Raw genomic sequence first — 15,145 nt, forward strand, 5'->3', positions numbered from 1 at the left:
CTGATAAAGTGTGAGAGAAGGTTCCTTTGCCCACCTCCAGAATGGGGCTCCAGTTGAGCACAGAAGAGCTCATGAACACCATTCCGTTACGGGACACGGTGGCAGGCGAAGCGTTGTCGATGTTGTGGGGCTCAAACACAATCTTGCAGTTGGGGGCCATGGGGATCCTGTCTCCATTGGCCAGGGTCAGAGTCCTGTTGTCATCCAGTACAGAGTTGAGGTTCTCTATCCAGATAGCATCTACTGGTCCATCTAGTACTATCCAGATGTGCTCCCCTGCAGAGGATAGAAACATTAGAACCAGTCTGCTTATTAAACTCATCAAAATCAACTATGGAGGTCAGAGGAAAGTATTAGAACATCACTTTTTGTAAAACGACAGGGAAATTAATAGAAAGATATGAAATTATTGAAAACACATTGAAATAGAGATGGGTGAAAATGGTCTGCCCCATTATTCTATATGAATTCCATAGAGACTATACGGTATGTACTGTATATGGGTTCATGCTCTAGCATGTGTAATGCATGTGTAACCTTGCATGTGTAAAGCATGTATAGGTCCAGGGTATTTCTTTCAAGTTTCAAGTTTTAATGTCACATGCACAAGTACAGTGAAATGCCTTTCTTGCCAGCTCTAACCCCAACAATGCAGTAATCAATAACAATGTACTACTAAAAATAACAAGGTAGAACAAAAACACACAAGATCTATAACAATAAGAAATAAGAGGAGGTGTCCGGCTCACCTTTCTTGGCTCTCAGGGTCTTCCTCCACAGGGTAGAGAAGATGCCGTCGGTCCAGTCATTGGTAGCTACATCTAGACGGCCAAACATCTGAGGGGCGGTGATCGCTTTGGGGTTCATACGCATCTCTCTGTGTGGCTGGCCGCAGTCTGTGGGTGCAAACACATACAAATAAACTTAACACAGCTTTTTAGTGCATGTAAACGTCTGTGCATTTTACTTTAGTATGACTGCCATGAGGTAGTAAATAAGGTTAAATAAGTCAAGTGTTTTGATGGGGACTTGTCTCACCTGTCATGGCTCTCATCAGGGTGTGAATGCAGGTGGTTTTTCCTGCTCCGCTGGGCCCCAGGGCCATCATGCCATGGCGGACTCTCTGGGTCTCAAACAGCTGAATCACCTTCAGCTTCCACGGAGGGTGGCTGATCAGACCTGCCTCCACCACCTACAGTATGGAGCACATAGGGATAAGAGAAACTCTTCATGTTATGAGACCAGACTCCTCCACCCACAGTGGGAGAGAGTGAGACTCTTCATGTTAATACAAATAAATCCCTACCTCTCACATTTAGATCGAAAAAACGTTTTATGCTACTTTAAAAAGCCCTATGGTATTAAGGCTAATACCAAGATGAGATTAATCCCTTAAACTCTGTATTATACTGTGGGGGCGGCATGTAGCCTAGCGCTTAAGACCCAGAAACCAAAAGGTCCAGTAACCAAAAGGTTGCTGGTTCGAATCCCTGAGCTGACTAGGTGAAAAATCCGTCGATGTGCCCTTGAGGAAGGCACTTAACCCTAATTGCTCATGTAATTGCCCTGGATAAGAGCGTCTGCTAAATGACTAAAATGTCAAATGTACTGTAGGGGAAAGGAGAAATGATGGGTGGTGAGGACGGGGGAGAAGAGATGGGTGGTGAGGACGGGGGAGAAGAGATGGGTGGTGAGGACGGGGGAGAAGAGATGGGTGGTGAGGACGGGGGAGAAGAGATGGGTGGTGAGGACGGGGGAGAAGAGATGGGTGGTGAGGACGGGGGAGAAGAGATGGGTGGTGAGGACGGGGGAGAAGAGATGGGTGGTGAGGACGGGGGAGAAGAGATGGGTGGTGAGGACGGGGGAGAAGAGAAGGGTGGTGAGGACGGGGGAGAAGAGATGGGTGGTGAGGACGGGGGAGAAGAGATGGGTGGTGAGGACGGGGGAGAAGAGATGGGTGGTGAGGACGGGGGAGAAGAGAAGCAGTGTGAGGAGGAGGGTTGTGAGAAACTACATGCAGATAGACTTCAGAGTGACATGGACAATTTTCAAACTAAATGTAAAGGGATTATGTTATATAAAATGTCCTCTCACCTGTTTGTCGATAGCTGTCTCCAGCTCTGGGTAGCCTGCTTTATCCAGCAGGATCCCAGGGAAGAGGTCCTCTATCAGGCTGAGGAACAACGGCTCATCTTCATCTATCTGTCAACACATATAGTGTCAATGAAGTTAACCATGATACCACTTGTGTTGTTTTGCACCTCACTGAAGATGAAATCATTACTCATATATTACAGAATAATATCTGAAAAAATAACAATTTGTAACACTTAATGCTGCTTTAAAAACATTGCTTTTCTAAAATGGCAGTTGATTTCGAGGAGAATGGCAGTTGATTTCGAGGAGAATGTCCTGTATGTCTGAGTGACTGTACTCACCAGCTTGGACAGGTTCATATCTCTGAGAACCCTCATGACGATGGTAGATTCTGTGTCGTTGGGGTTCGCTCGTTTCACCGCCCCCAGTGTACGCAGAACTGACAAAATGTTTCGGAGTCCAAAGTCGTAATGCACCTTATAAACAGAGAGTGAACCCAACATGGAATGTATGGAAATAGAACTATGAACTACACAAAGATCATAATCAACACATACATGGACAGTTTTGTTGTTTTTATACTGAACAAAAATATAAACGCAACATGAAAAGTGTTGGTTCCATGTTTCATGAGCTGAAATAAAAGATCCCAGACATTTTTCCTATGCAAAAAAGCGTATTTCTCTCAATTTGTGCACACATTTCTTTACATCCCTGTTAGTAAGCATTTCTCCTTTGCCAAGATAATCCATCCACCTGACAGGTGGCATATTAATTCCCTCTAAAGTGATTTGAGACTGTGATGGCAATTTAAATAACATTTCAATTGACTTGAGTTTTCACAAAAAAGTATAGCTTTGCATGTTCAGCTGTCATTGAAATATCTACAGCAGTTCCATTTCATTTCATAGCTGACCTGCTTGGAGAGCTGCTCCTCGCACAGTTTGTAGAGGGTGAAGAACTTCCTGGCCAGCTCTATGTTGTCTATGAAGCCACAGCTGGCCAGCTTGACCCGGATGATTATCTGACGGTCTGGGACCATCATGGCCACCGAGCGGAAGTTGATCTTCAGGTTCTCTGGAAGCTCCTGACGACCTGCGTAGCCCGGGTTCTGATGGGGGCAAAAACATTTATTAATCAAATATTTATTTTAACCAGGTGAGTCTGTTAAGAATACATTCTTATTTACAATGATGACCTGGCATGAACATAGTGTAGATGACTAATGTTATGAAAATGCAAAACAAAGTCTATGACTAACATCCTCAAATAATAAACCTTGTCTGATTCAGACTAGTTTCAGTTAATCTTCTTTGAGACAAGAATTCACTATTCCTTTCAGAAATACATTAAATTAAGCTCTACTTGACAAAGCGTTTGTGAAGGGGTTTCTACAGTGAGTAGTTTATAGACTGCTAATAATAATAACCATAGTCAGGAAGATGCCGAATTCGGGGTTCATTTCCACGTTGTCTCCGTCAGTGAAGATGAAGTTCTTGCGGCGCTCCTTCTTGCAGGTAAGCACGATGGCGATCTGCTGGGCTGCCACAGAGAGCACTGATAGGTCGATACGGTTGAACTCATCAAAACAGCCCCACGAGCCCGACTGGGCTAGGCCTGCCAATCAACACAACATTACACACAACATTACACATCACTCTTCACAACATTAAACTCCTCATACAAAACAACCCCAAGAGCCTGACCTGCAAATCAACACAAAGACACACAACATTACACTCTTCATTAGGTTCAGGTTGATATCATCATTCTCTTCACAGTAATATAAGTGAGATCTTATATATAGCCTATAATCCCCCCAAATCACATACGTTTTGTTTGTACTGGATATCCAACTCCTATGGTCATTGCCATGCAAATAACACAGGAGTTGGCAAGACAGCAGAAATGTATTTAGGACCAGGCAATATGAGTAGAAGCTCCTACCTTTAAAGATCCTCCCCAGTCCTCTGAAGTCCATCTGGTCAGAGCAGTTGAAGACCACCACGTACTTCCCCAGGCAGCGGCCCATGTCTTTAGTGGTCTCAGTCTTCCCTGTCCCTGCAGGGCCGGCCGGGGCTCCTCCCATACTCATCCCCAGAGCCTGGGCCAGTGTGATGTAGCACCTGGGACAAACACACACCAAGGGGTTAGGTACACCTAAAATAATCACCCAAAGATATTCAATGTGATACATCATATACTTGAGGGTACTACAACGTTAGGCTGGGCCGTGGTATTGGCAGACTGGTTACTGAAATGTGTGTCCAACACTGCACTCTAGTGTCTCCTAGCAATAGTTTGCCACAAAAACCTCCATCTTTTTAGTGCCACAAGAGTATGTTGCCCTTTTAGCCCAAAATGCATGATAACTGGTTAAGCTATTAGAGTGGTGGTGGAGCCACTTCCTAGTCCCTACATGTCAGTCAGAGAGGTGATGACTAGTTAGTCCCTACCTGTCAGTCAGAGGGGTGATGACTAGTTAGTCCCTACCTGTCAGTCAGAGGTGATACTAGTTAGTCCCTACCTGTCAGTCAGAGGGGTGATGACTAGTTAGTCCCTACCTGTCAGTCAGAGAGGTGATGACTAGTTAGTCCCTACCTGTCAGTCAGAGAGGTGATGACTAGTTAGTCCCTACCTGTCAGTCAGAGGGGTGATGACTAGTTAGTCCCTACCTGTCAGTCAGAGGGGTGATGACTAGTTAGTCCCTACCTGTCAGTCAGATAGGTGATGACTAGTTAGTCCCTACCTGTCAGTCAGAGAGGTGATGACTAGTTAGTCCCTACCTGTCAGTCAGAGAGGTGATGACTAGTTAGTCCCTACCTGTCAGTCAGAGAGGTGATGACTAGTTAGTCCCTACCTGTCAGTCAGAGGGGTGATGACTAGTTAGTCCATAGCTGTCAGTCAGAGAGGTGATGACTAGTTAGTCCCTACCTGTCAGTCAGAGGGGTGATGACTAGTTAGTCCCTACCTGTCAGTCAGAGAGGTGATGACTAGTTAGTCCCTACCTGTCAGTCAGAGAGGTGATGACTAGTTAGTCCATAGCTGTCAGTCAGAGGGGTGATGACTAGTTAGTCCCTACCTGTCAGTCAGAGGGGTGATGACTAGTTAGTCCCTACCTGTCAGTCAGAGGGGTGATGACTAGTTAGTCCCTACCTGTCAGTCAGAGGGGTGATGACTAGTTAGTCCCTACCTGTCAGTCAGAGGGGTGATGACTAGTTAGTCCCTACCTGTCAGTCAGAGGGGTGATGACTAGTTAGTCCCTACCTGTCAGTCAGAGGGGTGATGACTAGTTAGTCCCTACCTGTGAGTCAGAGGGGTGATGACTAGTTAGTCCCTACCTGTCAGTCAGAGAGGTGATGACTAGTTAGTCCATAGCTGTCAGTCAGAGAGGTGATGACTAGTTAGTCCCTACCTGTCAGTCAGAGGGGTGATGACTAGTTAGTCCCTACCTGTCAGTCAGAGGGGTGATGACTAGTTAGTCCCTACCTGTCAGTCAGAGGGGTGATGACTAGTTAGTCCCTACCTGTCAGTCAGAGGGGTGATGACTAGTTAGTCCCTACCTGTCAGTCAGAGGGGTGATGACTAGTTAGTCCCTACCTGTGAGTCAGAGGGGTGATGACTAGTTAGTCCCTACCTGTCAGTCAGAGAGGTGATGACTAGTTAGTCCATAGCTGTCAGTCAGAGAGGTGATGACTAGTTAGTCCCTACCTGTCAGTCAGAGGGGTGATGACTAGTTAGTCCCTACCTGTCAGTCAGAGGGGTGATGACTAGTTAGTCCCTACCTGTCAGTCAGAGGGGTGATGACTAGTTAGTCCCTACCTGTCAGTCAGAGGGGTGATGACTAGTTAGTCCCTACCTGTCAGTCAGAGGGGTGATGACTAGTTAGTCCCTACCTGTCAGTCAGAGGGGTGATGACTAGTTAGTCCCTACCTGTCAGTCAGAGGGGTGATGACTAGTTAGTCCCTACCTGTCAGTCAGAGAGGTGATGACTAGTTAGTCCATAGCTGTCAGTCAGAGAGGTGATGACTAGTTAGTCCCTACCTGTCAGTCAGAGGGGTGATGACTAGTTAGTCCCTACCTGTCAGTCAGAGGGGTGATGACTAGTTAGTCCCTACCTGTCAGTCAGAGGGGTGATGACTAGTTAGTCCCTACCTGTCAGTCAGAGAGGTGATGACTAGTTAGTCCCTACCTGTCAGTCATAGGGGTGATGACTAGTTAGTCCATAGCTGTCAGTCAGAGAGGTGATGACTAGTTAGTCCCTACCTGTCAGTCAGAGGGGTGATGACTAGTTAGTCCCTACCTGTCAGTCAGAGAGGTGATACTAGTTAGTCCATAGCTGTCAGTCAGAGAGGTGATGACTAGTTAGTCCCTACCTGTCAGTCAGAGGGGTGATGACTAGTTAGTCCCTACCTGTCAGTCAGAGGGGTGATGACTAGTTAGTCCCTACCTGTCAGTCAGAGAGGTGATGACTAGTTAGTCTCTACATGTCAGTCAGAGAGGTGATGACTAGTTAGTCCCTACCTGTCAGTCAGAGGGGTGATGACTAGTTAGTCCCTACCTGTCAGTCAGAGAGGTGATGACTAGTTAGTCACTACCTGTCAGTCAGAGGGGTGATGACTAGTTAGTCCCTACCTGTCAGTCAGAGGGGTGATGACTAGTTAGTCCCTACCTGTCAGTCAGAGGGGTGATGACTAGTTAGTCCCTACCTGTCAGTCAGAGGGGTGATGACTAGTTAGTCCCTACCTGTCAGTCAGAGGGGTGATGACTAGTTAGTCCCTACCTGTCAGTCAGAGGGGTGATGACTAGTTAGTCCCTACCTGTCAGTCAGAGGGGTGATGACTAGTTAGTCCCTACCTGTCAGTCAGAGGGGTGATGACTAGTTAGTCCCTACCTGTCAGTCAGAGAGGTGATGACTAGTTAGTCCCTACCTGTCAGTCAGAGGGGTGATGACTAGTTAGTCCCTACCTGTCAGTCAGAGGGGTGATGACTAGTTAGTCCCTACCTGTCAGTCAGAGGGGTGATGACTAGTTAGTCCCTACCTGTCAGTCAGAGGGGTGATGACTAGTTAGTTCATACCTGTCAGTCAGAGGGGTGATGACTAGTTAGTCCCTACCTGTCAGTCAGAGGGGTGATGACTAGTTAGTCCCTACCTGTCAGTCAGAGGGGTGATGACTAGTTAGTCCCTACCTGTCAGTCAGAGAGGTGATGACTAGTTAGTCCCTACCTGTCAGTCAGAGAGGTGATGACTAGTTAGTCCCTACCTGTCAGTCAGAGGGGTGATGACTAGTTAGTCCCTACCTGTCAGTCAGAGGGGTGATAACTAGTTAATCCCTACCTGTCAGTCAGAGGGGTGATAACCAGTCTGTCAGTGCAGCCCAGGAACTCATTCTGATAGATGAAGCTGACGTCAGTGATGTTGATGATCATCTTGTCAGAGTCCTCATTGAAGTAGAAACGACACTGCTTCATCCACTCAAAGTCTGTAGGGCTTTTGATATGCAGCCGACACTGAGGGGAGAGGAGGGGGAAAGAGAAACCATTCTGTAAACAAAGGATTGCAAAAGCCTATGAAATTCCTAAAACCCCAAATGACTTGGGAATAACAGGGGAAACTCAAATTGATATTCTCAGACTCTACCTACATTTTACATTTTAGTCTTTTAGCAGACGCTCTTATCCAGAGCGACTTACAGTTAGTGAGTGCATACATTTTCATACTGCCCCCCCCCCGTGGGAAACTAACCCACAACCCTGGCGTTACAAGCGCCATGCTCTACCAACTGAGCTACAGGGGACTACCTCACCCTAATCAGAAAAACTTTGGTGGCACAGTTTGCCAAAAGTTTCAATTAGTACCTTCAGTTTATACACTGAAAGGGACCTTTGGGGTTGATGTACAATTTTAGCCACCGAGTCAGTTTGTGATTCCAGTCCACTCACCAGGTCATCAAAGATGTCCCTCTGGTGTACATGGATGGTTATGAGTGTCTCATACTTGGCCCGCTCCACTGAGGCCAGGTCTTTAGTGGTCATGTCTATCAGGGTGTTGAGAAGCTCCAGGAAGAACTGGTTGGTCTTGGGCATGATCTTACGGTCATAGCGGGCGTTGGTCAGGGCCTCCTCTGAGTCTCTGGTCCAGATCATCTGGACTCCCAGCAGACCAACCTGGTTGATGGAGTGAGGAAGAGAGGACATCATTATAGGACATCAACGAGAGAGTGTAAAGTTATCTTTCCTGGCTTAGATGTCTTCATATCAATCAGGGATGTAATCAGGACAATGTATAAATTCAGGAATGTTTGGAATTTGGCTAGGGTATAGATCAGTTTCAGTTATACATTAATGGAGGATAATGTCAGAAAAGCAGGAATCCCTGATTAGATATTGAGTAATGAAACATAAGAGTGGGAAAGTCTAACTGCGAGGCCATTGCTCCAAGGTCAAGGTTAAGGTAATCTTTACTATCCCATTATAAAACAGAATGAATGATGACCCCAAGAACAGGACTGTGTCACAAATTGCAGCCTATTCCCTATAGAGTGAACAGGGCCTGGGTTAAAAGTAGTGAACTACTGTATGTAATAGGGTTCCATTTAGGATGTATCCCATGTCTCCCCACCTGAGCAGGGAAAGAGTCCAGGAACTCAATGAGCTGGAAGCCTGAGTCCTGGATGGCCAGGACAGCCAGTCTGATGACCAGGTGAAGAGACCTCTGGGATTCCTTCAGCAGGGCGTTGAGCCAGACCTCCACATTCCCCTCAGCCGTCACCGGCCGATCCAGCTCTACCGTCTCCCCCTCCCTGGACGAGATGGCCAGGATCCTGTCGTACATCTATGGAAACAGAAGGGCAGATACTATTGATGTTGCTGAATCTAGGGTAGTTACTATTGCAGAAGGGCAGATACTACTACATTAGGAGGCCTGACCGTGATAATTGTAGAAAAAAAGAATATGTATGTCTGTGCGTTACTGTACCTTGTCATGGAAGCGGACACATTTGATGTTGTCAAAGACGTTGAGCAAGTGGGCCTGGATGGTGTGGGAGTCCGAGGCTTGGCCCAGAATCTCCAGCAGGGCCGGGTCAGACACAAAGAAGAACCGAGGGAACAGCAGACGCTTCTTTTCCAAGTACCTGCCAGTCACACAATCACACACACAACCAAGGGTTGAAAACAATACAAGTTTAGTACACATCATCAAGCTACCGATGTACAACGTAGGTAGACTTGGAAGGTGTCATACTGGTACATGAATACTTTCAAATTCAACTATCTAATACACATATCAAACATTGAAAACTCAATTTATAAGTATAGGCCTACCCAGTGAGAGACTTCTGACAGACCTTCAGACAGACTTACCCAGAGACTTCTGACAGACCTCCAGACAGACTTACCCAGAGACTTCTGGCAGAACTCCAGACAGACTTACCCAGAAACTTCTGACAGACCTCCAGACAGACTTACCCAGTGAGAGACTTCTGACAGATCTCCAGACAGACTTACCCAGAAACTTCTGACAGACCTCCAGACAGACATACCCAGTGAGAGACTTCTGACAGATCTCCAGTTGTTCCAGCAGGTGAGGCAGCAGTTGTCCCATGGTCTCGTCCCCCACACATGACTGCACCACGTTGGGCATCTCATGGGCCCGCGTCATGATCTTCACCCAGGACTTGTCGATGTTGGAGAAACGCTTCGCCTCCTGTCATTCAGATGATTCAGACTAGATTGTCAGTCCTGATTAAGTTTGCACAATTTTGAAAATTTCCTCAAAAGTTCCTGAGTTTTAAAAAAAACCACGTGATTTCTGAAAACCCTGGGCACTTTGTGAAAGAGCACGAAATTGTGGAACCCTATCACTGATAGCATAAGGTTAAAGATGTGTTTTCAGATGAAAAGTCAATGTATTGATTCTTACCTTGGGTAGCTGTTTGGCTATGTCCCCACCCACGAACACAGCCTCGAGGTAGATCCACAGGTTCTGGACAGTCATCCAGTTCTCTATGATGTCAGTGGTGTTGGAAAGGTTCTGAACCCATTTCTGGATCTGGGCCTTGAATGGCGTGTTGTACCTGTGGAGCACCAAGTCATCAGCCGAGTCAAGCATTGGCTACTACAGTACACAAACAACACTAAAAGTCTGTACAATACAGCTAAAACCTTACAGGGATTTAAACATAGCACCCCAGTCTTATTCCCCAAAAACACAACAGTTGAACTCTAGATGACAAGTCAACTGGATGCTGAAATATGATAAACAATTGAGAAGAAATCTGATATCACTCCTAACCCCCAGGTCATTTGTAGCTTCAAAATCAAGACTGAATCAGGCTACATTTCACTATTGTTAACAAAACTGAAGTAGAAATCAGTCTTGATTTCCAGGCTAAGTCATTTGTGCCTCCAGTAGGTCTCTAGTCTAACCTGTTGCTCATGAGTGATCCCAGCACCATGAGGCTGTCCTCCATGTTAGTAATGATCTCGGCGGTGCTGTCGCCCCTCAGCAGCAGCTCCCCTCGCGTCTTGAAGTTGGCGAAGGTGAACGTCTTGTTGTCCCACTCAGCAATCACCTGCTTCAGCTTCTGCTCAATGTCCCTCTCCTTCACCGCACTGATGCAAATGTCCTGCCCGGCGGGAGTTCAAACAACATTTATCTTTATTTTACCTTTGTTATTCCAAGTTGTCCCACTGAGGTCAAACAACCTTTTTTTCAAGCCTCAATTTACAGTACCTTGAGTTGAGTACCAGTAGTTGTATGGCTATAGAGAATGTATGTTAGGCTGAGTAGGCTATAGAAAATCAATTACCTGGTTCCTTCCCGGGTTTCAGCACCAACAACAGCAACAACAATAATCCATAATCACCTCAATTTCCTCTTTGCATTTGAGGAGCGGCGCTTCCATGATGTTGCGCAGCTTGAAGGTGTCAGTCTCCACCTCGAAGCTGTGTCCTGTCACCTCGGTGATTCTCTTCCAGTGACGCGTCATCATGGCCTTATTGGTCATCAGTTCCAGTAGGGGGCAGCACTCGTTGAACTCGTCTATACTTTTCTTCAGGTCAAGGAATGCCTGCCACTCTTTCAGGGCACGGGGCAGCTTGCGACAACTGGAAATGGAGGGCATTTTTTTTGGATTATTTATCCATTTCTGTGTAAATGTCTCTCATGGTCTAGGTTGTAGTTTGATTTCCTTACCGCGTCTGGAAGTCTAGAAGTTCGTTATTGATCCTCTCTATTTGGATGTCGGCCCAGAGGATGTCATAGTACCCGTTGACGGTGTCGATGACGCTGTTGTAGAGTCCGTAGAGCTTCTGGAGGAGGGTGAGCTGCCTCCTGATCTCCAGCAGCTGAGGGTGTTGGGTCACAGGCAGGCCAAACAGCTCCTCTCCACCAGTGTAGGTGATGTACTTACGGAACAGGTTGTCAAAGCGATTCTGACCAAATGAAATGAGAAGTACAGTAAAGTGCATGAATGGTCACATGACAGTAAAGTGTATGAATGGTCACATATATCATTTCCAAAACCATACAACACACAATAATACAATCATGCATGTTGTTGTCTTTGTTAAATACTGTAGAAATATGTCATACATAATATTAATGCTCACAAAAAATAAGGCACAGAACATCTGAATGAAAACCTCTGTGAATGTATCAACTTAAACTAAGTGCTGCAGAGTAGTATATACAGTTGAAGTCAGAAGTTTACATACACTTAGGTTGGAGTCATTAAAACTCGTTTTTCAACCACTCAACAAATTTCTTATTAAAAAACTATAGTTTTGGCAAGTCGGTTAGGACATCTACTTTGTGCATGAAACAAGTAATTCTTCCAACAATTGTTTACAGACAGATTATTTCACTTATAATTCACTGTATCACAATTCCAGTGGGTCAGAACACTAAGTTCACTGTGCCTTTAAACAGCTTGGAAAATTCCAGAAAATGATGTCATGGCTTTTGAAGCTTCTGATAGGCTAATTGACATAATTTGAGTCCATTGGAGGTGTACCTGTAGATGTATTTCAAGGCCTACCTTCAAACTCAGTGCCTCTTTGCTTGACATAATGGGAAAATCAAAAGAAATCAGCCAAGACCTCAGAAAAAAAATTGTAGACCTCCACAAGTCTGGTTCGTCCTTGGGAGCAATTTCCAAATGCCTGAAGGTACCACGTTCATCTGTCCAAACAATAGTACGCAAGTATAAACACCAAGGCACCACGCAGCCGTCATACCGCTCAGGAAGGAGACGCGTTCTGTCTCCTAGAGATGAACGTACTTTGGTGCAAAAAGTGCAAATCAATCCCAGAACAACAGCAAAGGACCTTGTGAAGATGCTGGAGGAAACAGGTACAAAAGTATCTATATCTACAGTAAAACGAGTCCTATATCGACATAACCTGAAAGGCCGCTCAGCAAGGAAGAAGCCACTGCTCCAAAACCGCCATAAAAAAGCCAGACTACGGTTTGCAACTGCACATGGGGATAAAGATCGTACTTTTTGGAGAAATGTCCTCTGGTCTGATGAAACAAAAATAGAACTGTTTGGCCATATGACCATCATTATGTTTGGAGGAAAAAGGGGGATGCTTGCAAGCCGAAGAACACCATCCCAACCGTGAAGCACGGTGGTGGCAGCATCATGCTGTGGGGGTGCTTTGCTGCAGGAGGGCTGGTGCACTTCACAAAATAGATGGCATCATGAGGAAGGAAGATTATGTGGATATATTGAAGCAACATCTCAAGACATTAGTCAGGAAGTTAAAGCTTGGTCGCAAATGGGTCTTACAAATGGACAATGACCCCAAGCATACTTCCAAAGTTGTGGCAAAATGGCTTAAGGACAACAAAGTCAATGTATTGGAGTGGCCATCACAAAGCACTGACCTTAAGCCTATAGAAAATCTGTGGGCAGAACTGAAAAAGCGTGTGCGAGCAAGGAGGCCTACAAACCTGACTCAGTTACACCATCTCTGTCAGGAGGAATGGGCCAAAATTCAGCCAACTTATTGTGGGAAGCTTGTGGAAGGCTACCCGAAAAGTTTGACCCAAGTTAAACAATTTAAAGGCAATGCTACCAAATACTAATTGAGTGTATGTAAACTTCTGACCCACTGGGAATGTGATGAAAGAAATACAAGTTGAAATAAATCATTCTCTCTACTATTATTCTGACATTTCACATTCTTAAAATAAAGTGGTGATCCTAACTGACCTAAAACAGGGAATTTTTACTTGGATTAAATGTCAGGAATTGTGAAAAACAGAGTTTAAATGTATTTAGCTAAGGTGTACGTAAACTTCCGACTTCAACTGTAGATTCCTCTCTTGAAGATGCACACTGTACTCACCTGGAACATGATGAGTCTGTCACTAGCGTCTTGGGGAGCCAGTCCGACAACCATCGGACCGTCCTGGGAATGAAACGAAGCCTGTGTCAACAATTAGCTAGCAGTCTTATTTAGAGTGTGCCAAGTTAACTGTAACAGAAATAGAAATGTCTAAAACCGAGACAGCCTTGGAGTTAGGTGTAGCTGCGAGTAACAGCTAGAACGAGCTGTGAGACGTGTCTGAACCTTGTCATAGTCCTGATAGAAGTGTCCACAGTCCTCCACGAACGTCTGTACGTTGTCTATGAGCTCTCCTCTGAAGTTGGGCTGCAGGGACACCAGCTCATTCTGGACCTCGGTGCTGCGGGCTAGCAGCTTCTCCCAGGTGTAGCGTAGCGTGTCCACCTTCTCTGCCTCCTCCTTCGCCACTACCAGGCCGTACTTATGGAGCATGGCATAGGACTCCTAGGAAAGGGGAAGGGGAATGTACAGCACTGAACAGACACATAGTACAACACAGGTCTCCAATGGCTTCTCACAACCAAATACAGACAGCAAGGACTTAATCAAACTATGGGCATATCCTAACTTCCAAGTTGAATTTTCACCCATTGATATCAATGCACGTCTAAGTGGAAATTTTACTTAGGTGGGAATTAAGGTTCGCCTCCTACTCAATGAAAGCGGACATTGCAGATAGTCTCAGTGAATTATTCATACAGTATCTCTCTGAAAGAAGTGTGCATTTGTGTTCCCTACCTCTATGGGTCCCACTTGGAAGTCAATGGAGATCTGTTGCTCTCTGATCTCCTTCAGCGATGCCATGGCGATGCGGATGTCGTCCATGTCTTTGATTGGTCGGTTCAGTTTCTTTGCCGCTTCGTCCACTAATGTGAAGATGTTCTCCATATCTGTCCGGTACTTCCTGTTACAGTGCAGGCCGTAGTCCACCATCCAGCTCTTTGTCTCCGCAGTCAGGGCCATCTTCAGGTCAGCTGTTAGACAACAAATCAGATATTAGTCTGATAATAGTCAGATATTCATGCAATGTTGAAAAATGAAATAACAGTATTGTGAAATACTACTAAGAACATGTGCAGTCATATTTGGCAGGGTTGTCTTTTAAGGTTAATGCAGTGGATTAGCAGTGAATTGCTTTGAAATAGCCTGAAATTTCAAATAACGGGGAGAAAGTTGTAGAGAGTTAGATTCAGATTTTTCAGGGGGTGCTGCAGCACCCTCAGCACCCCTACTTCCCATGGCTATGTACCTTTATAAAGGGCCAGTGCTCCCACAGTGATGTACTCTACCTGTATAGAGGGCCAGTGCTCCCACAGTGATGTATTCTACTTGTATAGAGGGCCAGAGATCCTACAGTGATGTATTCTACTTGTATAGAGGGCCAGAGATCCTACAGTGATGTATTCTACCTGTATAGAGGGCCAGAGATCCTACAGCGATGCATTCTACCTGTATAAACGGCCAGATCTCCTACAGTGATGTATTCTACCTGTATAAAGGGCCAGAGATCCTACAGTGATGTATTCTACCTGTATAAAGGGCCAGAGATCCTACAGTGATGTATTCTACCTGTATAGAGGGCCAGAGATCGTACAGTGATGTATTCTACCTGTATAAAGGCCCAGAGATCCTACAGCGATGTATTCTACCTGTATAGAGGGCCAGAGATCCTACAGTGATGTACTCTACC

The 15,145-nt window shown here is 45.6% G+C and overlaps 1 protein-coding gene across 3 annotated transcripts in view; it reads right to left on the reverse strand.

Moving 5' to 3' along the window:
- Nucleotides 1-15,145, reverse strand: part of dnah5 (dynein, axonemal, heavy chain 5) — a gene marked incomplete at its 5' end in the record, with an annotated part of 85,073 nt that overhangs the window by 28,671 nt on the left and 41,257 nt on the right. For all 3 annotated transcript variants that reach the window (XM_084175459.1, XM_084175458.1, XM_084175460.1), the window contains 20 exons: nt 35-276; nt 750-896; nt 1,039-1,192; nt 2,095-2,202; nt 2,439-2,573; nt 3,014-3,208; nt 3,527-3,714; nt 4,045-4,223; nt 7,436-7,608; nt 8,041-8,265; nt 8,720-8,932; nt 9,077-9,233; nt 9,642-9,805; nt 10,022-10,175; nt 10,528-10,727; nt 10,968-11,208; nt 11,297-11,535; nt 13,456-13,518; nt 13,681-13,899; nt 14,194-14,429. In XM_084175459.1, the coding sequence (XP_084031585.1) occupies nt 35-276; nt 750-896; nt 1,039-1,192; nt 2,095-2,202; nt 2,439-2,573; nt 3,014-3,208; nt 3,527-3,714; nt 4,045-4,223; nt 7,436-7,608; nt 8,041-8,265; nt 8,720-8,932; nt 9,077-9,233; nt 9,642-9,805; nt 10,022-10,175; nt 10,528-10,727; nt 10,968-11,208; nt 11,297-11,535; nt 13,456-13,518; nt 13,681-13,899; nt 14,194-14,429 (3,632 nt within the window). The remainder of the gene's footprint in view (nt 1-34; nt 277-749; nt 897-1,038; nt 1,193-2,094; nt 2,203-2,438; nt 2,574-3,013; nt 3,209-3,526; nt 3,715-4,044; nt 4,224-7,435; nt 7,609-8,040; nt 8,266-8,719; nt 8,933-9,076; nt 9,234-9,641; nt 9,806-10,021; nt 10,176-10,527; nt 10,728-10,967; nt 11,209-11,296; nt 11,536-13,455; nt 13,519-13,680; nt 13,900-14,193; nt 14,430-15,145) is intronic.

Source organism: Coregonus lavaretus (assembly GCF_964263955.1).
Source record: "Coregonus lavaretus genome assembly, chromosome: 13".
NCBI classification, from domain to species: domain Eukaryota; kingdom Metazoa; phylum Chordata; class Actinopteri; order Salmoniformes; family Salmonidae; genus Coregonus; species Coregonus lavaretus.